At 51.3% G+C, this 27,527-nt stretch overlaps 1 protein-coding gene across 4 annotated transcripts in view; it reads left to right on the top strand.

Annotated features, from left to right (window-relative positions):
• The first annotated feature begins 4,283 nt into the window (after positions 1–4,283).
• The window catches only part of PIK3R5 (phosphoinositide-3-kinase regulatory subunit 5), a 41,930-nt gene continuing 18,686 nt past the window's right edge, over positions 4,284–27,527 (top strand). For 2 of the 4 annotated variants that reach the window (XM_042833428.1, XM_042833426.1), the window contains exons 1-2: positions 22,654–22,785; positions 24,039–24,148. In XM_042833428.1, coding sequence (XP_042689362.1) covers positions 24,052–24,148 — 97 coding nt within the window. In that variant the 5' untranslated portion in view covers positions 22,654–22,785; positions 24,039–24,051. Of the gene's footprint in view, positions 4,371–22,652; positions 22,786–24,038; positions 24,149–27,527 lie in introns of those variants that run through there. The other 2 variants (XM_042833427.1, XM_042833429.1) reach the window with 2 other exon arrangements.

Genomic DNA, 27,527 nt, shown 5'->3' with positions numbered 1-27,527 from the left:
CCTCTCCTCTCCTCTCCTCTCCTCTCCTCTCCTCTCCTCTCCCTTTCTGCTTCCTTAAGAGGCTCAGTACTGTGGGACTGGACCTGCTGTGTGGACATCTACCACCACTCCATTGCCAGCCACTTCCTTGTGAGGTCCCAACCCACCACAGATCATCTCTGGAGGTCTCCAGGTGACCTGACAACCCCACCCAGCACTGTGTCTGTCCTGCTCTGTGTACATCTTTGCCCTCCTTGAAGGCACAGCTGGTTGTGGAGCTGCTGATGCCCACGAGGCTGCGGCCAGGACCTGCACAGCACCCAGGCTGGGAACCTGGGGAGAAGCTACAGCTCCCAGTGCATTTCTCAGCACAGAGACCAAAATCCCCCCTAAAACAGCCTTCCCCTCTGTAGGATCGTGCTTTTTGCTGCCAATTAACGCCATGTGAGAATTTGTCTCCCCAGTGAAATGTCTGTACGACTCCTCGGATGCTTTAATTGCAGGGCTTTCAGCAGCCAGAGCGTGATGAAATGGTAATTGTTGTGATTGTGTGCTGTGCGGTAGCTAAAAGACGTGGCTGTTTGGTGAAGCTTAATTAGGAAATAGGGACACTGTTGGGAATGGCTCTGAGATGAGATTTTCCTAATGAAAGCTACTGAATAAGCAGCCTTGTAATGAAGAACAGGCTCACGAGGGGCTCTGCCAATTGCTCTTCTCTAGTGTTAATTTTGTATTTCCTCCCCATTGTTTCTAATACCCTCTTGGAAAAGCTTGAAGATAAAATGCTTTATTTTCTTACGGCTTGTATCCTGTTTGGCAAGCCGTGATTGCAGCGCGTGCATCTGGAATACATGAGTGGACAGGCTGAGCTCCTTCAGACTTCATCTCTGATTTCGAGCTCTGCCATTGAAGAAGAAAAGCAGAAAAGCCACCTCAGCTCATGGCTGGGTGATCTGCTCCCTGCTGTGCTCTGTGCTGCAGGGGATGCTTGGCTGCCTGTGCAGATGTGAAGCAGGAGGAGAAGGCAGCACAGTGCTGCAGGATGCTCTCCTGCCAGGAGCAGCGCAGCGCGGTGTTGTGCTTTCTGCTCACATGTGCTCCCCTCGCAAGTCTGACTGCTGTATTTAGCTGTGCTTCACCTGCCACATCTGAGAGCTCGCCCGGCTTCCAGTGTGCTGCTGGTAAGAAGGAGCCCAGCAGTCAGAGTCTGACCAGCAGCTGCGTGGCTCAGTGCTCCCACCTGCACTGTGCTGTTCCCGGAATGGGGGCGGGCAGCCCCTGGGTGCTGAGCGGGCTCCAGAGCTGCCTCCCAGCTGTGCTGGGCAGTGGAAAGTGCTGCAGATGTTTTTGGCTGACAGATGTGAACGCTCACCCCACGGCGGAGTTAAAAGCGGAATTAGAAAATGCTCTCTCAGTGATGTTTCCTGCGGTGCTGTGATGATCACTGATGTCCTGTTTGGTAGGAAGAGAGCTTGGTTTTTCCTCAAATGCCTCATTTTATTGCCCCAAATTCCCACCGTGCTTGAAGTGAGAGCAGCTCCTGAGATGCTGCTTGTCCTTGTTTGGGGTGGCTAGAAGCAGAAGTGAGCAGCACATGTGATGAGGACGCCTGGGAACGCGGAGCATGCAGGAGCGTTGTCCTGCTGTGGTCACAGTGTCAGCTCTGAGCCTGGTCTTGTGACCTTCCCCACCAGTGCTGCAGCGTCTCCTTTCTTTTTTTTGTTAGAGTTGTTTTGTGCTGTAACATCAGAGCAGTTGAAATACCCAGTAGGCAGCCTTAGCATTAAAGCTGTGTCAGTGTTGAAACGCAGTGCTGCATGGGCAGGCTCACTTAGGAAGGACTGTGCTGTCTCAAACTTGCAAAGGAGTTTTTCACCCCTTCCACACGGCCCATTCTTGTTTGGTCTGAAATAAGGATGAAGCGCTTCCCCTTTCAGCTGCTTCCCCCATCGCTCTGTGTCTATTTAAACCTCCTCAGCTCTGAGGCTTCTCTGCAAACCAACAGTCATCCTTTCAGGTGGCATTTCCCTTTTCTCGCTGTTTTTGGCAGTCTCTCCACGTGAAACTTGACAAATGTTTCTTTGTTCTCGGTGCCTTTGTGTTGATAAACTTTGCACATTGGTGCACGTGGGGCTGTGCAAAGAAGCTACGGTGGCACTTGGCTGTGGGTCCTTTGTGTGTGACTGAACGATGCCCTGCCTGGGTTACGCTGCTGCTGCTGCTGCTGTTGCTGCCTTTCCTGGGCATGGATCCTGCTCACCAAAGAGGCTCCTGTTTGATGTTTGCCTCATTGCATTGATCAGCTGGATGGCAAGCAAACATAATCAGCTTGATGTTCTCACCAGACTGCTCTTCAGGTGCAAATTACTCTGGGATTGTTCTGGTCTGAATGCTGAACAGTGCATAATCCTTTATGAACTCAGGCAGAAACAAGAAATGGCTGCAGGAGTCCAAGTCTGTTTTTGCTGGGTATGCAGCTCACCTGGAGCCTGTGGACCTTGTTCATGGTGGTCCCTGAGCTGCTGGCTTGCAGTGCTGGATTGGAAAAGACCACAAAGATCATCTAGTCCGACCATCAACCCATCCCCACCAACCACATCCCTCAGTGCCACGTCTCCACGGTGATTGAACACCTCCAGGGATGGTGACACCCCACCGCCCTGTGCAGCTGTGCCACTGCATCACCACTCTTTCTGAGAATAAATTGTTACTAATATCCGATCTGAACATCCCCTGGTGCAACTTAGTTCCTGCAGACTTGGCTCTTGGTGATGAGTTGGGATGAAGGCACTGCTCATCACAGGAGGAGCCGAGGACTGGAAGGAGCTCAGGTTGTGTCTGCTGCATCCTTTGCTCCTGTGACACACTGGAAGGGTTTGGTGTCTTCTCCTGTGCACGAGAGCTGGTTAGGGCTGTACCAACCCTTCTGCCCAAAGCGGCCCCAGGCCCTTGGTGGGCTTTGGGAGTGGGTGTCAGTCACCACCTCACTTGCTGTTGGCCTAAGTGTGATGAGGAGCAGCCAAAACCATTCTCACTATCATCTGTGTTCTGTGGAGTTGCCATCAGTGGTGCTGGAAGGGAACTGAAGTTTTTGGGCAACCATGCCAGGGACTGAAAATACTTCTGGGTTCCCAGCAGGGCCTCCACAATGGCAGGAAGTAACTTCTAAAGCTTCCTTTGGACACACGGGGCTTTGGGGGAAAGATTTACTTGCTTGTTTATGCTGTAAGTTAATCTATTTAGTGGGCTTGGCATAAGGCTCACATAAAGCCCTCTGGAATGATCACGCTGCCTGTGTGCAGTGCTTTGTCTCTCACTTGCTTTGTTTCACAGCTGGAGTAATCAGGCAGAGGTGGAGCCAATGGAAATCTCACATGTAAACTTGTTTTTCTGAATAGGCTGAAAGGAAATAGTGTGGGCTCTTATTGCCCTTCATCCTGAGAGGATTGGAGGAAAGGCTGTGAGGGGCAGAGGTTGGAGTCTGCACACAAAGGGACCCTTGGGTGGGTGGGCTCTGCGCTCCTCTGCTCAGCTGGGGCACGAGGGTGGTCCATGGCCCCACCAGAGATGATGGATGGTTTTGCAGCATCAAAAAAATGCATGAAAGGGAAGCCCAAGAAATAGTGAAGCAGTGTAGCAGAGCAGGGAGAAGCAAGACGTGTTCCTGTGAGAGAAACGAGAAGTCTTAGGGAGAGTTTGGAGAGGCAGAAGAAAGTGCTGTGTTGGTGGAATGAAGAAGAGCCAATGGGATTTTCTTTGTTACATCATGGTATCATTGCTTGTACTCGTTTGATGCCATCCTAACACTAGTGCACACATGTGTGACTTTCCACTGTAAAAATGTGGTGCTTTCCTGAGGGTCATGTCCAAAGGAGCCCCATGTACCCAGCGGCTGCCCTGGGAAGCCCACGAGTTGAGATCCATGCCCAGAGATGCTCAGTGCTGGGCTCCCTCCCAAGAAGAAGACATAGCTGCATGTCCTTGGGAGATTCTCCCTGCTGAACGTGGAAATACCTGGAGACTTGTCCCCTTTGGCCCACTGACTGACTTTTGGAGGCCTCCCAGAGGTTGTGATCCACTCCCCTGGGCTGAAGTCAGCCTGGGGAACATTGGGAGGAACCACCTGATCTGCCACTTCTCTGCCAAGTTCTCCCTTTCCTGCTGTGCTGACGGCAGAGCCAGCTGGGCTGTGCCAGAGCCCAGTGCTATCTCCAACCTGCCTCTCGCTGGGGCTTCACTTGGCTCTGCCTGTCATCAGCTGTGGTGTTGGGTGAAACTTCAACCTTTGCTCTCTTGATAAAGGCTGATAGAAGCTAAAATTAACTCTTGCATCATGTGGTGAGGGGTTTTCATAATCGATGCCAGGAACAAGCACGTTTCCTCTCTGAAAAGTGAGTATGCCTAACTGGTCTTTTCTTACTCAGATCAGATGTGTGTCATTTCTGCTGATTTTTGATGAGAAAAACAGAGGCTTTTCTGACACTGGCTGAGTTTTGTCCAGCCCACGCAGTCCTTTGTGTGGTTATGGATGGGGCTGGGCGTGCTGATGCCTCTGCACCCCTCAAAGACTGACTAGGAGCAGGTCTGGATGCTAGGGAGATGCAGATGCTGCTGGTGGCAGGGCTGCCTTTGGCAGGAGGAGAGGTCAGCGTGGCTCTGCGCTCCTGGCCAGAGAGAGCCTCAAGCTACCAAAACCTGCCAGCTTTGGTCTGGTGCTCTGGAAGGTGAGGAAAGTGTTGATGGAGCAAAGAGAGAAGGAAGAACAGAGTAAGGCTGGGATTTCTTTCTTTTTTTTTTTCTTCTCATTTGTTGCATTTTTTTTTTAGAAGTTACAGTTTGGTGTGAAGATATACTTCACAATGGTGAAATCCATGCACTTCCCACTGCTGGCCACTCATCCAGCTGAGGGTGGGCAAGGCAGCAGGACAGGAGGGCTGAGGATGGTCCTTGGCTTTGGGGCATGGACCGCTCTGCCACTTCCACTCGGTGCGAGTCTCTGCTCATTCTGCCCTTGATGACATGGATGGCATTGCTAATTCTCTTCCTCTTTCCAGCAGCTGTTTTATGATCATTCATCCCATTTCTTTGCTCCCAGCAGCAATGTGTTTTCTCCCCGTCCTTCAGTTTGAAGCTTGTCTTTCAGCGCGACCTTAGAGATCTCGTCACACCTAAATGATTCTATTATTCTTGCTCCAAGAATAGGACTTTTACAGTTTCCTTCAGAAATCACTGCAAAAAGTAGTAGACTCAAATCAAACCTTAGCAGGGGGATACATTCTTCCCTGTGCCTCTTTCCTGCAGCCTGGTACTTGAGCAGTTTAAGAGCATTGTGGCACAGGAGCTAAAATTGAGATATGAAAGGTGCAGGCCACGCTTTGAGCTTGCCAAGGCAATGTCTTGCCAATGGTTAAAGCATCTCTGGTTGAAAGGACCTCCATGAGCAAAAAGAGAAATGTCTTTTTGGAGAAAGAAAGGAGGCACCATCGCAGCTCTTCTCAGTGATGGCTTGGTGGGACTAATTTAGAGATTCTTATTTCTCGCATCGTGGCTTTAAAGGGGCAGCGAGTGGAATTCCCCTGCTGTCTGTTTGTCAAGAGAACACTAGATCCTGTCCTGAGAAGCGGTGACTGCAGAAAAGAGCATTTTAAACACAACTGGTGAGGAAGTCTCAGCTTGCAGGCTGGGCAGTCGGTGGGGAGCACTGCAGACAGCTCTGTGTGGGACACTCACCCTGTGCTGGCTTTGGTTTCCCATCAGCATTGCTGTTGGGGTCTGATGCTGACCCTGGTCTCCAAGCCACCACCATAACATTGACATTGGCATGGCTGACATTGCAGTGAGGAAATCTCTTGCTTGTAGAAAGACCCAGAATAATTCGTGTCTTCAGCTTGCGTGAGTCTGCAATGCATCAATGCTATTTCTATTTCTCAAGGAAATGCAGTTACTCCAAAATGCAGGCTGAATGTGGAAGCAGTAAGCATCTGATTGTCTGAGTCCACGTCCAGCTGCAAAATGCTACAGTCACTCGATTTCTGCTGAATTTATGTCTCTGGGAGGTCCCCTGGCTTCCAAAAACTGCTGCTGGTCTGCTCAAGGTTAAGGAGGGTGGCTGTATCGCCCTGCTGCAATTAGCTACCCATGGGTACCAGCCCACGAGCGGCTGCTGTTCTTGTGTCTCCCATCAGCTCCCGTGAGACCACAGAGGTGGACAAAAGTTCTGCTTTGTTTTCACCCCATGCCTGCATGGATTGGCTGGATTGCAGTTTCCACATTGCTCTTACTGAACATTGCTGGGACTACTTTTCTCTCGCTTCCTCCCATTGCAGCTCTGACTGCCCAGGGCCAAATTCTGAAAACATTTGGGGGGGTTCCTCGGGGGATCCATGAATCTGATGGTATCCCCTGCAAATGAGGGTGACAGCGGGCCGTGCTTCTTATGTGGAAGATGGCAAAAGCATCGGGACAGGCTGTCCAGAGAGGTACTGGAGCCTCCTTCTCTGGAGATATTTAAAATCCTTTCAGATTTTACTTCCTTCTGAAGTGCACAACTTGCTTTGCCAGGGGGACTGGGAGGTCTCCAGGGGTCCCTTTCATCTCCTGTAACTGTGATTCTGTGATTCAAATCAGGACAGCTGCTCATCACTTTGCTTCTGAGATCATCTTTCTCTGAAATAGCTGAGAATTGCCCAGAAGCTGCTCGCAATGCCATCAGCCCTGCCACCTCTGAGGCCATGCAGGTTTGGGTATCTGTGTCTCCATGCAGCTGGAAGCAGCGTGTTCCTCTGCATGCAGCCAGGTGTGGCCTCTGGTAGAGCCTGGCTGCAAACTCAACTCACTTCCAGCTCCAACTCCATACTCAGCAGCCTGCTTTGCCTTGGTATCTCTGCTCAGGCTTAGGAGGATACTTTTGTCTGCTCCATAGCATGGAAATGATCTCTTGCTGCAGCTCCCTGGAGCTGGAGGCTTGTCAGTAACACTGTGATGAGAATGAGAAGCTCATTACCAGCAGAAAATGGTGGTTTCACTCTGAAGTCACTAGAATTTTGCTGTGGTTGACTTCTGTACACGTACTAATGCGTATCATCTGTGAATGGCTCCATGAAATTGACCTTATCAAAGCACACACTTTGTTTTCAAAGGTCTCTGCTGTAAAAGCAGACAGCCAAGTGGCATGCTTGTAAGGATTCCTTGGGTCAGTGACTTACTGACCCACGAGCTGCTCCTTCCAGCACTCCTCCCCAGAGGCCTGGAGATCTCAAGTGGACGAAGTTTGCAGAAATGTTGACTTCTGCTTTTGTTTGTTATGAATCAAGTCTGAGGGTGAAAGAAGTGTAATCTAAGCTGAGTGTATTGCAATGTCCATGTTTCCATTATTGCACTATCTGAGCTTGTTGCAGGCTCTGAAACGTTTGGTCATGCAACTGCTGGGCAAGGAAGGAAGTGTTGTTATTCCTGCTTTGCATGTGGGAAGCAGCTTTGGGGGATAAGAATGGGAGCTGTCTTGCACGAGGATGCCTGGCTGAAAACTGGGGCCTCTAAAGTCACTAAGTCTGCTGGCTGCTCCTGGAGGCGTTCAATCCAGATGGGTGGGATGGGATGGGATGAGCTGGCTGCTGTGTTAGGTGCTCTGTCTGTCCATAGCTGTTGGCCTGCTTAGAAATTCACCTCGTTTTTGTATAGGTAAAGTTGCAGGAGATGAATCCTATCTCTGGGTTGGACCCAGAGTGGAGTGGATGTGGATTCTCTAAAGTCTCCAGACCAGTTTGTTGCTCAGTTGCCTTGCTTCATGCCTTGAATTCCATTGCTTTTTGACTGGTTGATAACCATGAAGTCACCAGCCTTTAACACCTTGATGTAAGAAACAAGATGCTGACTTCTGTCTGGTATTCCTTGCCTTGAAATGTCATTGGTTGTACAGCAGATTCACAAATGTATTCGTGGTGTAAAGGACTTTCCTCATTCACTGTGTTGGAAAGAGCCTTCATGGGGATGCCAGCAGGGCTGCTGGTGGGCCGTGGTGCTCAGGGAAGAGGGTGAAAACCACTCTAGCAGAAAGGACATCTAACAGAACAGTTGTGCTTACGAACAAGCACGATGCATTGAACACCAGTTGTCCTGCTCAATCCACTCTGGATGTTTCTGCTGTTTGTTTTGGGCAGATGGGATCCTGGGTGCCCAGAGCCTTTCAAGTCATCCCACCTCGTGTTGGCTCCTGCATGTCCTGTTTTCTCAGTAACTCCCAATGAGGTGTAAATTATGGATGTTCTGTTATGACCTTGTGACTGTCAGCCTGTGCCTTGCTGCTAATTAATGCGCTGCAATTCCTTTACCTCTAAAAATATCTGGTGGTGCTTCACTGGTAAGGTTACAGCAATAGGTTTTAAGCAGGCAATATGCTAAACACTTTCTGGCTGTACTGTAGGAAGAAGCTTCTTGTAGTGAGGCTTAGCAAGATCCTTATGGGAAGGGAGATGGGAGATGTTGTCCTTTCAAGATGACATTTCTGCTGTTGCCAGGGGAAAGCCAAGTTACTGCAGCTGTAATGAGAACAGTATATAACTGTTGGAGTGATCCTTGGAGCTGCTGTCCAGATTGAAAGCAAGACCCAAGTCTGTGGCTGGGGTGTGTGATTCCTGACCTTGAAACACGTGCTGGGCAAGAAAATGGAAAGCCAGGAGTGAAGGGATGGAAGGAGGCTTTCTCTCAGTGGGGGCTGCATGAGCCCAACCAAGCCCTGTGTGCTGCAGTTTAGGAGCAGCACTAGAAGTCATTGCTGGGATCTGGGCTGCAGCTTTTGCGCATGGCTTCCTCCCCTCTGCTGAGCCGTGCACCCTGCTTTGCTTTGCACTTGCTTAAATGCGACTGTTAGGTTTCCTGGAACTCTCTGGCCCAAACCAGAGCCCTTTGCACACTGCCAGCCCACAGCACGGTGTTGTGGCTGCCACGTGTGGCCCTCGGATGTGGCAGGAGCATGAAATCATTGTCCCAAATAGGAAATGGTGGCACAACTTCCCCCGGCTCCAGGGCACTTCTCCTTTTGGCAGCAGCGTGAGCGGGAAGGTGAAGTAAGATCTCTGTAGAAAATGCAGAAGTGCAGGTTGCTCTTGGAAACTGTCTCGAAGGGCAAGAACTGAGATCCAGCCAGTGGGGGGAGGATGCTTCTGGGAGCACTCATGGCTTCCACCTCAGGTGGGAAGGAAGGATGTTCAGTGCACAGGGAGAGGCCGGGGGGCACAGCCTCTGCACTGGGGATCTGCTTTCTCCTGGGAGCCCCTATCCTCCTCATGCTGTCTGAGAGGTCTCCTGCTCGTGGCATGTTGGGGTTAATCCCTGTTCCCCGTGCTGCTGCAGCAGGGAAGGGATCACCCACACCTGGGCTGCGTTCATTTGGATGCCATCAGATGCTGGGGAAGGGCAGAGACTGCTGGGGCCTTGGCTGGAATTTTTTTTGACCTCATTTGGTTACTGAGCCCTGTGCACTCAGCAGTAGGGTGAGAATACCAGTGGGAAAGTATCTTATGCAAAAATACCCTAAGCCAATGCATTTCCAGATTCAAAGATGACTTTCCAAGGTCACAGGGCAGGGCCTGCAGTGGACCCTGAGCCACATCTGCAAAGTCCTTGAGCACAACTCAGCCGTGGCACGAGGCAGCTGATGGAGAGCATGAAACTATAGGGTCAGGATGAGTGCACTGGGGACAGTGGGTGTGTTTAAGGGATGTTACGGCTGAAGATGACTGAGGACAAGGTTCCAATGCCTTGTCACGGGCCCGTATGCAACCAAAGTGTCCCTGTGCAGATGTGGTATTTCTGTAACTTGTGCTTTCCCTACGTGAGTTTTTCAACAGAAGGACTGGCCTGGGTCTAAGATTATGGAACATACCTATATGTGTATACATGTGTATTTACATATATATGTATGTATATAAATACGCTAGATATAGAATGTTCATGGTCTTGGTTAGAAGTGTTTGTCCAGCCCTGCTTGCACGTGCTTGCTGACATTTTCCATCCTGCCGAAGGCCCTCATCTAGTTCTGCTACCAGTGGAGGGCTGAGCTACTTGTAGGGCTGGTCTGTTCTACTCCAAGTTGAAGTGGTTGAGCCCAGAGGCAGTGTTCACACCAAGCTGCTGGGGTGGATGTGGGACTGCAAACAGGCAAAGCAGTCCAAATAAACGCAGCTATTTGGATTGCTTAGCCACTGCCTGCCGGTGTCCAGCTCGCTGCTGACACTGCTGACCCTCTCAGAGGATGTTTTCACTTATGACAACATGAAGGGCGCTGGTCTGTAGCACTGGATGCTGATCTCTTGTATCCCAGGGGGCAGCTTAATCTGCAAAGATATTCTGACCTTGCTGGGGATGCAGCAATGATGGGGAGCAACCCTACAAGTTGAGACCACCAGAGATGAAGCAAAGGCTTCCAATGGTGGTGGAAGAAAAGGTTTTGCGTGCACGGGGCTGAGCTCTGTTCCCAAAGGCAGGAGGCAGGTGGGAGAAGGTGCCTGCCTGGAGCTTGGGTCTGTGCTGGGTGAGCTGTGCTGGGGGATGGGCTGCTATGGGAGTGGGGAGCACTTCCAGCCTGGCGGTGTCTGAAAGCTCAAGGTTTCAAAGCCATTTTCTTCCCCAGCTCTAGTTTTAACAGCCTCGCTTGGGATAAGTGCTTTGAAGCCTTAATTGCAATTATGAATCTTCCTCTGTTCCCAGCTTTCCCCTAATTGGCTTCCTGTGAGAATTTACAAAGCTGGTAAAAACAAAACCCTCTGGTTTGGTGAGGGAGGCAGCGCTGTGAGATTGCTGAGCCCAAACACAGCGCGGCTCAGCCGGGACTTTGCGCCGCTGTGCCACGAGCAGAGCCGATCCGGGCGCTCACAACAGTGCCATTATACTGATGTAAGCTGATTTACATGCTTGCATTTGGAAAATGCTAATCTGTTTAGGTATTTCTTTTTTTTTTTTCCTCCTTTTTTTTTCCTTTCACCCCTCTCTAATCTTCTGCGGGCCCTGCCAGGTTCCCAGCTCCTTTGGCTGGAATAGGGCCCCAGCTCAATCCTTTATCTGTCTATTTGGCAGCCCCTGGTGAAGTCGTTAGCGAACGAGTGACACTTCTTTTTTTTTTCCCCTGCTCATTAATTAGATTTACAGAGCCGAGTGGCTGCTGCAAAAGTCTGGGCAAGGCAGCTCTGTATTTTGTTTCTTAGGAATTTGGGTTTTAAAAACTGCCCAAAGCTTTGTGTTGGTTCTGGTGCTGGCGTTTGGACGTGCAGCTCCGGTGCGTGTGCTGCTGCTGGGAACACATCTCTGCTCACACACAGCTCCGTTCCTCCCATCTGCTGCTGCGTGAGCTGTTCTCATCCCTTTCCATCGTTTTTTTGCTGCTGGAGGATGGGTGTCTGGGTGCTGCACTCCTGAGGTGCCCGCGGCAGGATATCTTGGTTAAGGCAAGTGGTTTTGTGGGTTGCAAATAACCTCTGTGACATATCACTGTTTCTTTTTTCATTTAATTATGCATTTCGGTGTGTCCTGCTTTGGCAGCTCTACCTGCCAAGGTCAGAAACAGGATTGGGATGACTAGGTCAGGAATTAGAAATAAGGGGATGGAAGGACCACAGTGCCATCATATTCCTCTGCCAATGAATCCCAGATGGGGCTGCTGGGGTGTGCTGCAGCAGGGCCTTGCTTCTGCTCAGGAAGGAGGAAACTGAGGCGCGGAGAGGTCACTCATGCCATGGCATTGGGCTCTTGGTTTCTATTGGGGGCTTTCGGTTCCTTTTGTAACCACTAGACAGCTCTGTTCTCAGCTCAAGGGGTTCCAGTAGGTGGTGCCCAGCACCGGGCACTCTGTGGTACCACTCCATGCTGCCATCACTTTCATCCCATTTACAAACAGGCAACTGGGATGCTCTGAGGGTTGCGTGGCCACATTGCTGCTTAAAGTGAATTCACCACGGTGAATATTTGAGGGCTCTGAAGAAAGAAGGATTCTGGACAGTTGTTGGAAGTCGGAATCAGTGCCAGGTTCATCAGTCAGCACTGAGGGCAGTGCTGGCTGTGCTGCTTCCCTCAGCTCTGGATTCATCTGCTTCAGGGCTGCAGCTCCTGGGACCAGGCTGGCTGCAGGAAAAGCCAAGCACGGAGCTCACCCTCTGCTCTCCTCACCTGTCTGCTGGCTCTTCTCAAAGTATTACAGGGTTTGCCTCAGCTGATGCAGAATCCAAACCCTAGGACAGTGTGGGGCCAGCACCAGTTGTGCTCGAGAAAACGATGGCAGCCTTTAGAGGTGGAGAACTGTGTCTGCTTGAAAGAGTTTTGTAAGGGAAGAGCTGAGGGAGGGGGGTCAGAAATAACTGCAAAAAGTCAAAAAAAAAAAAAAAAAAAAAAAAAAAAAGCTGTGAGAAAAAGCAATTTGCACTTAACCCACTTGAGAGTTGCCCTCCCAGAAACGTAGTGATGCGATGCTTATCTACAGAAAGGTCCCACTGGCTGCAGTTTGTTGGTGGGGCAAATTGCCTGCTAATTCCTGCTGCAGCTAGCCAATTAGTCAGCTCATTACACCTTCCTGACTGGTCTGGCGAGTGGAGCCCATTGCCAAGGGGACAGGAACTTCCCAGGGAGGTGCTGGATCAGATTGCTGTGTCTTCTGATCCCTCTGGTGTCTGGCAGAGGTGAGACATGAGCTCCAACTGTCAGACCCACTTCTTTGGTGCCAATGAAGACAAAAGCAAAAGAGACCTCTTGGGGTTTCCCTGGAGGTCAGAGGGAAAGGAAATGGGTCACTGCCAGGCAGGGAGAGCTGAAGGGGAATCCGAAAGGTCTGCGCTGAGCTGTGAGCCAGCAGAGCAGGGATCTTGCTTTGATGAGCCTCTGCTCTTTTATTTCTATCAGTATTATCTATTTCCAAGATAGTATTATTTCACATATCCAAACCGTATGTTATTTCCATTTGTTATTATTTTTAAAAATGCCCTTTGAAGCACCTCTCACAACTTGCCTCCAAGTGTCTGCCTGCATGTGTCCTGAGCTGTGAGTGTCATAGATGAAATGGAAAGGGTGGAAAAGCTGGGAAAAGCTAAGGATAAATGTAGCAGATGCATTCCATGCAACTCTCAGAGGGAGAAGCACATTGGCTTTAAGGTGGTGGCAGGATCCTGGTGGGGCTTGTGTCCTGCCACCACCTTCCTCTGTTCCACTTTGCCTTCCCCACTGGCTGTGGTTCCCATTGCTGCACGGACAGCAGTACATTTTCCTTCCCTGAAGCAGTTATTTGAGAATAAGGGCAGTAAGTAGCACACAAGACTGGTGCTGAGGGAGTGAATAATTCCCAAGTACTGTGATTCTGGGGTGCTGCGTCCAGAGTCTTACTAGAGGTGTGCCCATCACAGGGCTGGCTGGCTTGGGTGCAGCATCCCAATTTTGGGTGCTCCAGTGGATGGCTGTGGTGACTGGGTCTAGAGGTGGAACTGGAGCAAAAGGTGATGGGAAGGGGCACGTTTGAGGTTGGCTCCCATACCAGGAGGGGGCTGAAGGCTGGCTCAGGGTGCAGGGTGGAACTGGAGGACCTGTAGGGTAGAAGCCAAGATGAAAGTCATCAGAATCAGGCAGGGACTGCATGAAAAGATGTTCAATTGAGCCGTTTTGGGGAATCAACCCTGACTTGCTAAAAATACAGCTTTTGGTACCTGGCCTGGCCAGTGTTCGTGAGCTGCAGCTGGAGCACAGCTTGCTCCCATCCGGGCTTGTGGCTTGGAACTGGCAAGGGTTCACTCCTTCAGTGACTGCTGCTGGTGTCAGGGGTGGCTGGCCTGTCCCATGCCAGGCTGCCCCAAATTGGCTCCAGGCTCTCCTCTGGGTCACCCTGAGGAGGGGAAAGCAGCTGACACTGCTCAAGTGCTCAAGGGCATCAGTGCTGGGATGGCAGCATGAAGGAAGCAAGAGTGCTCCGCTTGTGTTGCTGTCCCACATCCTTCAGGAGTATGGTCCTCCCTGAGGGTTGGTGGGCTTTTCTGGCCTGCTGGGAACCAAACCCAAGGAGCATCAAACCCTCAAGCCCTCTCTCCATGGGTCACCTCTTGGACCTCTGTCTGTGTGTCTCAGTGAGAGAAGGAACCCAAGCCATGAGCTCCCAGTGACGTGAGTGAGAGGTTTTTGCTGGCAGCATCCTCCTGGTGAAATCACCACTCCTACCTACCTCCTGCCTGGGACCAGAGCACCCAGCTCCAGCAATGTCTTTGTAGATGCCATCTGCAATGAGGATTTCGATGGCACTCTGTGGATTGGTTCCCCTGAATTGATGCTGGTGACAAATCCCATCATCACTCAAACTGGTCTCCCAGTATGGGGAGCTGGTGGCTTCATCCCAAGAGAGGTGAGTGTCAGCTTTGGGTCTGGGAGGATGGCATGTGCCCAGGGCTGTGCCTTCTCACTGGGGCTCCTGTGTGCCTGGGTTCACTCCTGAGTTAATCCCTGCTCCAAATTCAACTTAAACGTTGAAGGGTTAAAGGCCAACTTTAGGGCTGGGGTCTCTGTTCTTTTATTAGATAACAAAACGAACAACACGAAGCATTGAGCTGGTTCCTGCTTCAAAGCAGTGTGTCCATTCAGAGCAGGTATCGCCATTGCAACACAATTTTAGAACAAAGAAAGAAAACAGAGACAAAACTAAAAACAGGAACCAGCAGATAAACAATCCGCCGGTGCTGCTGTGCTGAGCCGAGCTCCTTCCTGCTCTCAGCCATCTGGCAGGTCAGCACAGAGACCTGGGGGGTTCATTGGGCCTGGCTGTCCTGGTTGGCTCTTCCCAGTGGGGAAGCCAGCTGGGAAATGGTTGAAAAGCTTCTCCATTCAACAGAATGAAATAAATAACAATAAATAAAACCAAAGAACCTGCAGCACTGCGCTGTGAGCAGAGCGCCCGGCTCTCCTCTTCCAAGCGTTCCTGGAGCGATGCCACAGGTTCACCACTCTGACCTGGGTGAGATGTTTCTCCTGGCTGTGTTTGTGAGGTTGGCATCTGGCTCCAGCCCTGAGAAGCTGAATGTTGCCAGGGTTTCCATAGAAGGGGTGCTGGTGAGCCATTGAGAGCAGGAGTGTGATCAGAGCTTGGAGCTGCAGCTGCCTGGGGCTGCTGGGATGGGAGAATGGGCGCAGCAGCACCTCTGGTAGCAGGTGCCTGTTTGGGTGCTGGTGTCCCTACCCAGTGCTGTGGAAAACTGGTGTCAGACTGGGCCCAGGAGAGCTGTCTCAGTGGGGGTCTCTTAGCAGTGAGAACCGAAATACCCGTGCATGGAGGAGGAAAAAGTTTTATTTGGTCTGAAATTACAAGTTTCATCTACTTGTGGCTCGATTTTTACTTTCAGAGTTGCAGTCAGATGAGTGTGAATGCTGTTTCAAAATGATGGGCTGGCAAGTTTCATTCTGAGCCCTTGAGGACCCCTTCCCCCCACTCCCCTCCTTGTGCACCCTCTGTGCAGATGCGTTTTGCTGGGGTTCACTCCGACTCACTGAGGAGCTGGCTCACTCTGAAGCAGTTTATCTGATTACTTTATTCTTTTTGCCAAGTTTCCTGCAGCCCTTTTATTGCTGCTACCATGATTTAGCTTGTTAAACCCGCAGCCCACTGAAAACTTGACCCTAGGCAGCATTTCCAGCATCACTGGGGCAATGGACTTGGTTCTGTCAATGTCAGTCTGGCTCCCAGTGCTGTGAATCACGGCTGAGGCTCCGTCAGCTCAAAGACAGAAAAGGTGTGCAAGTATTAGGGCTGAGCATCTTTATTTTTTCCCCTGGAGCCTTCAACTTTGAGTCTGAAATGAAAAGCAATGGCAGTTTTTTGCCCTTCCGGATTTTACTTTCCTGGTGTTCTCAGCTTCTTCACCCCGTGAGCCTTAAGCCCCGGCTGCTAATACGGTAATCTTAGGGATGGAATTTGGGAAATCCCATTAAATAATTCCCCTTGCAGCATCGCGAATGGCTCAGAGGGAGACGTTGGCACGGAGCTGACGTGTTTTAGGCATTCCTCAGCTTCCTCTCGGCTTTCCCTTCTTATCACCTGAACTGGGCGAGCTTAACGACGGCCGAGCAGGGCAAAGCTGCGCTGCAGGGAGCTGCATTACCGCAGCCACAGCCCCGAGCCCAGTTGTCCCACTTCAGCAGAGGCTCAGAATGCTGCTCCCCAACCAGCAGACAGCAGCCCGTCCCCTGCCCGATCCTCTCAGCGGGCTGCGGCTGTGCAGAGCCGAAATCGAGTCCGCCGCTTCCCACGGCTGCACCGCTTGTGCTTTCTATGCACGGGGACGGGCAGGGCGCTGCGTTTCTTTATTTGGCGTTGCCGCTCGGGGCTACGTGATGCTGAGCGCTGCCGGCTCCGACATCACACGCCGCACGTGTGGGAGCTTCGTGGTTCTTCCCCTCCGCCCCTTCTCCCCCTCCCTTCTCTTGCCTTTCGGCAATGCAGCCTCGCAGCTTGCTGCGTTTCCCTGGGAGCAAAGCGTCGCTGCTGCAGAGCTGGAAAACTTGCATGAGCACTAAATCAGCCCTGCCCAGACCTTAATTCCTCCCTGCCCTCGGCTCCCCTGCCCAGCTCTGGGCATGTGATGCATCCTGTCTCCAGGTTTTGGCTGTTTCATGACATCTGGGATGTTTTCTTGATGGGCTTGCTGTTGCAGATAGAAGACTGGATGCAAAACTAGAAGCTGCTTGTGATGGGAAAGTGGCTCTTTGCCTTCCTTCTGCTCCTCCTGGGTGACTTTTTCTCATCTCCTGTGAGAATGATGCTCCAGCCCTTGGCTGCCTTTCTAGTCTGGGACCACCCCCCCCCCCCCGACCAGAGATGTTTCCTTTTGCTGTACACTGATATGCTGTTTTGCCAGCAGAGCAGCAAAAGTGATGGCCGTGCAGCTGCGGGGAGCACTCGAACCATCCTGCAGTTTGCTGCTTAGGGTTGCCGTGTCCCAGCTGCAGGTTTATGAGATGCTCCTGACTGTGCCTTGCCACAGAGCCGTTTCCTTTGGCAAATCTGTATGATGAAGTGGTCTGGACTCCTTTCTGTAAAGAAGCCGAAGTGTTCTGCAAACACTTAATGTCTGGGTCTGCGGTTTGCCTCATCCAGTCCAGATCTGCTTAGCTACCTGTAGGTGCCCTTTAATATTAAAAGGTCTCTGAAACCACTGTTGCACGTTAGGTGCTTCCCCTGTCTGTGATGGGAGTCTCTCATTCAGCCCCGTTCTCAGGCACAGTGAGAGCAAGGAGTGAGCTCTGTGTCTTAGTAAGCTCTCCAGTTCTCATGACTGCTGGTGGAAATGAGCCTTTGTGGCTCAGCAGGACATCACTGCCCTTCAGAAATGGGCTGTTACCGATGCTGATGGGCTCTCTCAGCACTGTCCTGTTCTTTCCAATGGAGATACATCCCAGTAGCTGGAAACCTCAAAGGTGGAGTTTCTCAGTGATGGACGAATGCTTATTCCTGGCTGTAGTTCTGCACACTCCATGTGTCCATGTTTTCCTGTGTTCCTTGTTTAACACAACAGCAATTTCATCTTTATGTGGTTTTGGTTGTCTCAAAATCACCCACAGTCTTGATGTCTCTATCACAAGTGCACCACTCTGTCTGGACTTTTCTCCTTGGTGTGTATTGATTCGTGCATCCTACTTCCTCAGCACCAAACCCCTGAGTCTGCATTGCTCCTTGAAGCTGTTTCTGCTCTGGTTCATCCTCTGGTACCCTGATGGCAGCAAGTATTCACAACAATGGCCCCAATTGCATTTGGTCACCCCTCAGTGTGCCTTTCCAGCCCTGAAAAAGAGGGAGGGGGTAGCAGTACATCCTTTTTCCTGTTGTTTTTTTTTGCTTGCCTGTTGGTTGTCTTTCACTATGTGTAAGTACAGCAGATAGCATCAGGGGGGCCTTGGTGTGATTCACATTTGTCACCTGCCCTCAGTAATTCAGCTCTTTGCTTCATGGGGACCTTGGTGTGATGGATGTTTGTAGGCTGTCCTGAGTAGTTCAGTTCTATGCTTCATGGATGAGGAGAGGGGGCAGTTCTAGAGGGTGCATTTCTCACAGAATCACAGAATGGAAGGGACCCCAAGGATCATGAATCTCCAACCCCTGCCACACGCAGGGCCACCAACCTCCACATTTAACACCAGACCAGGCTGCCCAGCTCCCCATCCAGCCTGGCCTTGGACACCTCCAAGGATGAGGCATTCACAGCCTCTCTGGGCAGCTGTTCCAGCTCCTCACCATTCTCTCTGTGAAGATCTTACCCCTGACATCCAACCTAAATCTTCCCTCCCTCAACTTCAAACCATTTCCCCTTGTCCTGCTGTTATCTACCCTTTCAAAGAGTTGACTCCCCTCCTGTTTGTAGGCTCCCTTTAGGTACTGAAGGCTGCAATGAGCTCAGCCTGCAGCCTTCTCTTCTCCATGCTGAACAAGCCCAGCTCCCTCAGCCTGTCCTCGTAGGGGAGGTGCTCCAGAACCCTGATCATCTTTGTGGCTCTCCTCTGGACCCTCTCCTCTTCTCAAGTAACCCAAGGCAATTTTGTCAGTCTTTGGGCTCATTCTCAAACCAGTACTTTTACTTGGCAGCAGTAGAGGCGGTGCTCTGGGCAAGCCAACATGTAGTGAGTTTGTGTGTGGGTGGTTTGCAGGGATGTGGCTGCTGTCACCCAAGCAGATCTCACTTGTGTTTGCCCTCTGTGGCCTCATCAGTGGTTGATGTCATTGGTTCTTTTGTGCCAGGGTTCAATAAGGGCTCGCTTTGGGTGTTATCAGTCAGGTTTTGGAAAAGTTGCTCCATGTCATAGCATCACAGAATGGTTTGAGTTGGAAGGGACCTTAAACCCACCCAGGTCCATCCCTCTGGGCTGGCTGCCTGGTCTTGGGCACTTCCAGGGATGAAGCATCCACAGCTTCCATGGGCAGCCTGTACCACGGCTTCTCTGCCCTTACTTTGCTTCTCTGCTACGGAGGCTCCCTGGAGGTGAGGTTTTGCAGCTGAAGGAGCGAAGGTCAGTCATGATCCCAGCCAAGGCATGAAGTGCTGTTACTTCTTGGGCTAAAAGCAGCTTTTGTGCTTGCTCAGCAGGACAGGAACCTGTGGGTCTGTAAGGAAATAATGTGGTGCTGGGGTGTTTGCATGGTACGCTGTCCTTTGCAAGCGCCCCAAAAGGATGTTTGTCAAACCAGTTGCCTCCAGGATCTTCTGATATGCTGCCTTTATGCAGCTTGAACAAGCATCTTATCACCTCCATCTTGCTGCTCTTTGATGCACCGGCGCTCGCCTGAGCTGTAAATACATCACGGTTGAAGTTTGAATCTTAAAACTCGCAGGTTCCTCCCCTCTTTGCCCTGATTTCTACAAAGACTTCCTCCAGCTGCTCCTGCTCTCGGCTCTGAGTTTCTATCTTTGGTTCCTGTGCACGGTGTAGAGGTAGCAATAAAATCCTGCAAGCTAAGGATAGTTAAAGCCAAGAGCTCAGTGTAATCTAAGAAAAGCAGATGTTTTTGTTGGTGGAGCAGAAACCACGCATGCACCATCTGCTGCAGTGCAGTGGGGATGCAGCTCCCAGGGCTCCCGTGCTGCTCTGCTCCTGTTGCACCTTCCAGGGAGGCAGCAAGCAAGTATTGCCTGGGGCACATGACCTTGCCCAAGATCACTGCTGATGCACTGGTAGGAGGACCTTGCCCTGAAAAATAGCTCTCCTTAGAATCCATTTGCTTTAATTCCCAATTATGTGCTTTTCCTTCTTTTGCAGCATCAGCCCAAGCTCCTTTTTCCTTTATCCTCATCAGAATCGCTGCTTTTATCCCCAGTGCCCTAAGCCCTGCTGCAGCAGCAAGCCAAGTGCTGAGGTCCCTCTTTGTGCTAACCCATGGGTCAGCAGCTTTGCAAGGCGACCCACATCTGTCCTTCCATCCTTCCACCCGCTGCCACTGCCCGTGGATCTGGGCGGTGTGTTCATGACCTGCTCCCGTGGGTCAAGCACTTGTTTTTCCTTCCTGTTTCCTGCTTGGGATGCTCGGCCAGCGGCCTCAAAGCAATCGGCAGGAAAGGGAGTTATCTGGCTGTGAAAGTACCCAGGGGCTTTCTCTGGAGAGCAGGGCTGTGCTTCCCAATTCAGTTTTCCCTGCAGGAAGGTGGAGGACTTCCAGCCACAGGAGATACTGCCGGGATTTGCTGTTCTGGAAGGGGAGATCTTGACTTATTTGATGTCTGCCTGCATTTCTCCTCTTTGGGAAGGTGGCTGGGAGCCAGCAGGATGTTGGCTGCAGTGCTGCCTCTGAGAGCACTGGGGTGGGCAGGCAGGAATCTGCTTGCTGCTGGGGTAGGCAGTGCCTGGTGTACCCACAGAAGATGGTTTAATTCTCTTCACTCCTTCACTTGGGAAGACCAACACTGGATTTGGTCTTTGAGCATCTCCTTCTGTTCCCATCTCATAGTGGTGTCCTGGGCTCCACTACAGTAGAAGGAAACCAGGGAAGTTCTTTGGATGACAGCTAGGGCTTATGTGGACCTCAACACAGAAAGGTGCCCCACCATGCAGAGAAGCAGATGTGTGCCTCCCAAGTCACCTTCTCACCTGCCCTGTCCCCACCACGTGGAGCTGCTGGTGGCCTCTCTCATCTCCTTGACTCTATGCAGAGGGGCAGCAGCACTTGGGCACCAAGGGCCTCAGGTCTCATTTGTTCTAACCCTGAGCTGGAAAGCTGAGAAAAGGAAAGGTTTGAAGGCACCAAAGGCAAGCAGGGTTACCACAGACTGTGTCAACCGAGTGGAAAATGTGTCTTGGAGCTGGGAGTGCCTGAGGGCTCTCTGTGGCCTCAAGTTTCATAAGCCAGCAGGAGAATCCATAAATAAATGCTTCAAAAACGTCAGGATTTTGGCAAACTTTCTGCCTGAAAGCAGGAGAACAGCAATCAGTGAATCCCCTCTTTGTACCAAGGGATGAGTGCTTACCTATTCAGTGCTGGTTAACAGGAAAAACGTGTTGCTCTGCCCACCTTTTTAACTGTGACACACAGAGGAAGCAAACTCAACCTCTGCATCCATTTGGGTTGCTGGGACAATTTCACAGACGCCCCAGGATCCTTTGCCCCGTGCTTGTGGCATTGCTTAAACTGTTGCTCATTTCTCCAAAACAAAGCCACGAGGCAAGAATGCTCTGTTCTGAAGGAAACCAGAAGGCTTCAGTGTTGTCACAGCAGTAATGTTGCTGGTGTGATGCAAGGCTGACAGAGCCAACTGTACTTTTGTTGTGAGGTCCTGTGCCCAGATCCATGCTGTGATTCCTGGTTCTGCTCTTGGTCTGTGTTAGTTCCTCCTGCCACCTCCACTGGGGCAGTGGTGGAGGAGGAGATGTTTCCATGGGCACTGAGGGGCAGATGCTTGCCTCTGCTAAGCAGCCATATGTATGGATTGCATGATGGGAGGCAGAGAGGGCTCCAAGTGGATGAGGTCTAGCTGTGCTGTGAAGAATTCCAACCCCTTCTGACTGCTGATGTAGCATGAGGACTTTATGAGGATAAAGAATGTGCCTGGAGAGCTGAAGGTTTGCCTTCTCCTCCCAGCTGTGCCACAACTCGCACAGTTGGACAGCAGAAAAGCTACTTGATGTTTCCAAGCATTGACTTCTCTCTCTAAGTGGTGATGACAGCTTTCCCAGTGCTGGGAGGCTGCTTTCACAGTGTGCACTGTTACTACTGGAGAAGAGAAAGCAATCTTGTCTTAGGGACATCCAGGACTTGAAGTCCCATAGTTGATGTTGGGGTCCAAGCTGTGAGCAAGGGGCAAGAAGGCAGGGAAACCCACGGCTTCTGCAACATGCTGCTCTGCTTAGATGTGAGCCAGGCAGCCATCAGTCTTGGTGATGAGGGTTTTGGGGCCCCCTTGGCGTGCTGCAAACGTGACCACAGCTTCACCCTGCAGTGTCTGTGCCATCCCTTCCAAGCACCTCGCACCAGCCAGCCTGCAGGGAGGGTCAAGATCTAACAGCTCTGCTGCTGGGAGTCTGGCTGGAGGGAGGGAGAGGACAGATTTCTGTCTGTTTTTTGTTTTTTTTTTCAATCAATGCCTACCCACCCTCCCATCGATCTGAACCCTTGACCTTAACCCTGGTTTCTTCCCAGCTCTGTGGGAAGTCCGATTACATCCAGAACTGTCCCTTGCCTTGTGTCATTTTGCCCAGTGTGGGTGGAAAGGAAGGGAGAGTTTGGGGAATAAACAGCAGAAGAGGTTGAAAAGTTCCCTCTTGCTTGCGGTGAACACGCAGCGCTCTCCCATGAAAGATGCCTCTGTAAGCACCCGTTGGGTTGAATCCTTGTGTGGTCCGTAGCACACCAGGGAAAAGAAAACAAAGGCTCTGTGTTTTCTCTGGTTTAGAACACAACGATAAAATCTTTGTCATCTTTCACCCTTATGTTCCCTGCCTGCTCTGTGCTGAGGCGTTGGGAAGGGGCAGCTGGTCTGGCACAGGGCTCACCTCATCACCCTTCCCCTCCGAGAGCCGAGCTGTGCTCTGGAGCAAGCTGACGTGCAGGAGGTGTATTTCTGTGAGCCGGGTGTTGGAACGGTGCTGGTGAGTCACGCCGTGCTCTTAGTCACTGCTTGCACCACAAGCCATGAGTAAGGTGCTGTGCAGCTCCGCTCTCAGTCAGTCCCCAGCACAGCAGCAGGGCGCTTCGCGGGCGTTCCTCACACTGTGGATGTGCTAAACTTTAGAAGATGTAAGAACAAAGCGTGGCAGTGGCAGGTGGGGCAGGAGCACGGGAGCCTTCTTAGGGCAAAGGAGAGATCTCCCATGCAGGTCAGTGCTTCCAGATGGCTTCACTTTCACCTGCTCGGAGCTGAGGGATGGTGAGTGTTGGAACCAGAGCCTCAGCCCTGGGGGGGACTTTATGAGGGATTGATGGCAATTAGGGGCTGTTTATTAGCAGCCAGCACTGGGCAGACGGAGGGACCCCTCTGCTGAGATCCCTCAGTTTTTGCTCCTGCTGGTGGGGAAGTGTCCGCTGAGCATCGAGTGTTGACCGAATAGAAGAAATCAAACATTTTGGGGTAGTTTTGGGAAATGTATGACTGTCCTGGCCAGGCTGACAGCAAAGGTCTCATTGACAGGTGTCTTTTGTAATATTGGCAAGTTTTATTTCCTTCTCCTGGAATATTTTCATGTGCTTGTGCCACCTGTAACCAAAAGGCAAGAGCCTTTCTCTGTGTGCTGGGAGCAGAGAGGTGACTGTCCCGAGGTCTCTGGCGAAGGCAGGGCTGGCACTGCAGGGGATGAGGGATTCTCTGCCCTGGGCACCTCTTTGCTCAGAGGTGGAGCAGATCTGAGGAGAGGTTCTGGTTAAATGGCTTTTGATTTCCTGATGTCCCAGTGTTTGGAGTGGGTGGGATAAAATCCTCATGTCCCCAGTCCAGTCTATCTGAGGTCTGGGCTGGCACCTGAGCCGTGGGGAGAGCTGAGACAGCAGCACTTTGTGAAAGGGCACAGCCAGGCACACAGTCCAGAGTTTCACAATGCCTGTAGATGCTGGGGCTGAGGTCCCATTGGTATTTTCCAGCATTGCCACAGGGCCACACGGCATCCTGTCCACGTTGGCTGCACAGCAGCAAGGGGACAGTGCTGGAGGCACCAAGGATGATCCACGCATAATGCAAGCAATGGAATCTTGAAGGCTGCCATTGCTTTTCCCCTGCAAGGTGCTGCAACTGTAAGCTCCTGCAATGCTATCTCTGATGGAGGCTAACCCACAAACATGTAAGCAAGACTCCATCTGTGCCACAGGTGGAAGCAATGAGGCAGCAGATGGGTTGAGCTGGGTGCCTTGGTCCTACAGCCTCACGATTGGTCATGGATGTGTGCAACTCCTTTTCTTTGCCATGACTGGGAGGGACTGGGAGAGGACAACAAAGGGTGAATGTCATTGGCTTTGGGGTTGGAAAAGGTGCCAGGAGGCAGTAACAGCAGGACATTTTACCAGGAGCATCTTGTGCGCACTACAGAAGTGTCACCATGCTCTCAGCTAAGCTCTAACCTTCTTCCTTCTCTTTCCTTAGGAGATGAATTAAAATGCAGCACACCACGTGCACGGAGGACAGGATCTACCATGCACTGGAGAGATGTCTGCACGGGCTTAGCAGAGATGCTGTCTCCAGCAGATGGGCTGGTAGGTGACCTGTTGATCGTGAGCTCCCTGACAGCCTTGATGGGGCAGACCCTTTTGTTTCTGCATGCTTTACCCTCTTGTTGCTGACCTACCTGGACAGGACAGACCTGCTGGTGCTCCTGGGAGGCTGAGCGGCCTTTGGTCCCTTCCAACATTCAAAGTTAGAGGTGGGATCCAATCCAGTCCATTTTCCTGAGTTTCTCATAGCAGTAGGAGGGTGGACTGAGTGGCTGAGCAAGTCAGGTTAGGTCATACAGAGATGCACTCTGAGCAGAGCAGCCATTTGTTTTGCCAGGTGCCCATGCATGAGCTGCCAAGAGGAGGATTCTTTGCTCACTCCAAGGAAAGGCTCCTTTATGTAATCAGCCAGGAATACCTGCTTTGGTGCACAAAGACCTCAGACCCTCTGGGCGTATCCCTGCTGCATTGTCAGAAGCAACTGTTGAGATATAGATATCGGCTGGTTAATCTGGTTCAGATACCGTGCTGGCCATAAAGATGGGAGCCTCATTTAGAGCACTGGGACAAGATTCAGGGTGGCAAAGGTGAGGGAAGAGCTGCAACAAGCAGAAGCCGTTCTTATATATCACATTTTGAATTCTCATCCTCATACTTGTACTTCTAGGCTGCAATTAAATCACTCCTGTATCCACCTAGGGATGAAAGAAGTGAACATGAGGGCTGTCACACCCAGGTTTCTTTATGTCTGTGCAATTCTTCTGCACGCCTCCTCTGCTTTTCCATCATGGGTCAAAGAGGAGCTGCAAGCCATCTCCTGTCTGATGCCAGACCCACAGGAGCAACACTGGCTCTGGGGCTGTAGCATCACTGCAGGGCCTGCTTCATGCAGATATCAGCAGCACCAGAGCCCTTTGGGCCTCCACGCATTCTGGGTACCAGTTCCTGAAGTGTGACCTACATTCCTGGTTCCTGGAAGCGTGGCTGTGCCTGTAGGAATGCCTCTGCCCGGGCAGCTCCTTGTGCCACTCACAGCTCACCTCTTCCCATCATTACAACTCATCATTCCCCACGTCACTCACTAATCCCAGCCCCTCAGTGCTGGTGGCTGCATGATGTAGCCTTTTAAAAACCACTCTGTAATGTTTCCAGCTCATTAGCGAAAATAAGGGCTGTGGGTGGAAGGGATGGGAGCAGCAGTGCTGCCCAGCCTTGGAAGAGCTGCTGCTTGGAGTCCGACCCACTTGCGGTTGTTATAGGAAGTAGTTTGTTACTGCAGTAAGGTGGTGTAAGGAAAACAGAGCGTAGTAGAATATGTCCTATTTATTTGCACAAACAGAGTGGGAATTTTTTCATGTTCTCCAGCCTTTGTTGTGCAACAAATGCCAGTTTTATTATGGCTGTCCAGTGGCAGAGCTATGCTGCTATTTATGGCAGGGCTCTGTTCCTCCTATTTTCCTTGAATCTCTGTCTCATTCTTAGCTGGGCAGCATCCTTCTCCTTTTTCATTTTCAACTTCTTATATCACTTTTATTTCCCAGTTTACTTGCACTCCCCTCCTTTTTCCCTGTATGATGCACCAAAATAAGGTTTTCCATGCTGCAGCTCATTGGGCTGGAGCACTGCTGGGACTTTGCTCCGTTTTAAATTACTGGAGGTAAAATTTCTGCACAGTAACTTTGCAGGAGGTTGTTCTGGAGAGGATGAATAATCACTTCCGATGTGATGTTTTCACCCGTGTGAGCAACTGAGCTGCTGAGGTTTGTGGAATCAGCAAAGGGCAGAAGTGAGAGTGCTTTGGCATTGCAGATTTACGTCCCAGAGCACATAGTGAGCTCAGGAGCCTAAACTGAGCATCCCTCCTACACTGCAGCATTTATGGGAGGAATCAAGTGGAACAGTGCTAGCAAACGTGATGTGCTTTCCTTCATGGAGATGCGTTTGGGCACAGTGTGACTGCCTTATTCCTCATTGCTGGGCATGGTAGTAAACTCCTGGTGTGCCACAGGAAGCAAAACGGTGTATTGCTCACAGGAACAGAGTGTTTGGTGGAGGAGTGCACTGGGTCTGGCTGCTGGGGAAATCAGAGGTGTGAGAAGGGCTGCAGTAGGATGGGGACTGAGGGTCTTGATGGGTGGGGAGATGCTGAGGAAGTTGTAGGGCAGCCTGGTGCCCCAAAGGTCCCAGGGAGAGGTGAATGCTGTGTCTCTGTTGTGGATTGCTTGGTGCGAGGAAGGATGAAGGTGCTGCTGAGGAAGGATGGAGGTCATTGGAGAGCCAGAGCAGCGTCTGATGATACAATAGTGGGGCTCAGATTGGTGTGCTCAGCTCTAATGAGTCATAGAATCATAGAATCATAGAATGGCCTGGGTTGAGAAGGGCAACAAACATCATCTGGTTCCAACCCCCTGCTATGTGCAGGTCACCAACCAGCAGCCCAGGCTGCCCAGAGCCACATCCAGCCTGGCCTTGAATGCCGCCAGGGATGGGGCATCCACAGCCTCTTTGGGCAACCTGTTCCAGTGCCTCACCACCCTCTGGGTGAAAACTTCCTCCTAAGTGAAGGGAGGCTGAAAGCACTGCATGAATGCAGTCATCTAAATATCAGAATTGTGTAGTTGGGGTGCTCCAGTTTAATAACAGAGCACTGAACTACCACTAGCTCTCAACCCTACAGGTTGTAACCCTGGAGCTGATCTCACAGCCTAGTGTGGTGTTTTATGGCTGGGATAACTGCCCTGCCCATCCCCTGGTTTGCTGGAAGCACCATGGCTGCACACAGTGCACGATGTGGTGCGGGTTCCCACCGGTGTGGCTCTGAGCCTGGAAATGGAGCTGCAGCATTCTGCTTTTCTCTCCTTCCAACTTCCACTTCTGACAGCACCGGGATGCTCGCCCTGAGCACCGTGGGTAAAGGTTCTTCTTTCTCTATCTATCTATCTATCTATCTATCTATCTATCTATCTATCTATCCATCCCCATTTGATGCTCCCCCCGCTATGAGCAGCGCAAGGGAAGCAGCAGCCGCAGCAGCTGAGGTCAGGAAGGAGCTGCAGCAGGAGGAGGTGGCTCACAGTGCTGCTCACAGAGCCTCATCCTTCCGAGGCCGCCCACGGGGCCAGAACTTGACAGCAATTGAAGCCTCCTGGGTCTCTGCTCACAGCACTTCCTATGGGTGGATGTTCCTATCTCCCCCCCCCAGTGTTTTCACAGGAGATAATGGGGAACAAGGCTCCAGCATCATACAAGGGTGCCCCCAAGCTGCGCCCTCCCTGCAGACTGCCAGCCTCCTTTGTATCTCAGAGCAAGAAATGTGCTACTGGTGAAGCAAGTGCAAGTGCAATGTGCAGGACAGTCTGGTTTGAGCTCTCGGTGTGCACTCAGTGTACATCCTCCCTTTGTCCTTTTGCTGAGCTGTACT

This window comes from Centrocercus urophasianus, unplaced genomic scaffold, assembly GCF_019232065.1.
Source record: "Centrocercus urophasianus isolate 14NV4802_14NV808 unplaced genomic scaffold, USGS_Curo_1.0 seq_41, whole genome shotgun sequence".
In the NCBI taxonomy this organism is placed as follows: Eukaryota; Metazoa; Chordata; class Aves; order Galliformes; family Phasianidae; genus Centrocercus; species Centrocercus urophasianus.
Note: the sequence above shows the minus strand (reverse complement) of the source record. Positions and strands in the feature narration are given on the sequence as shown.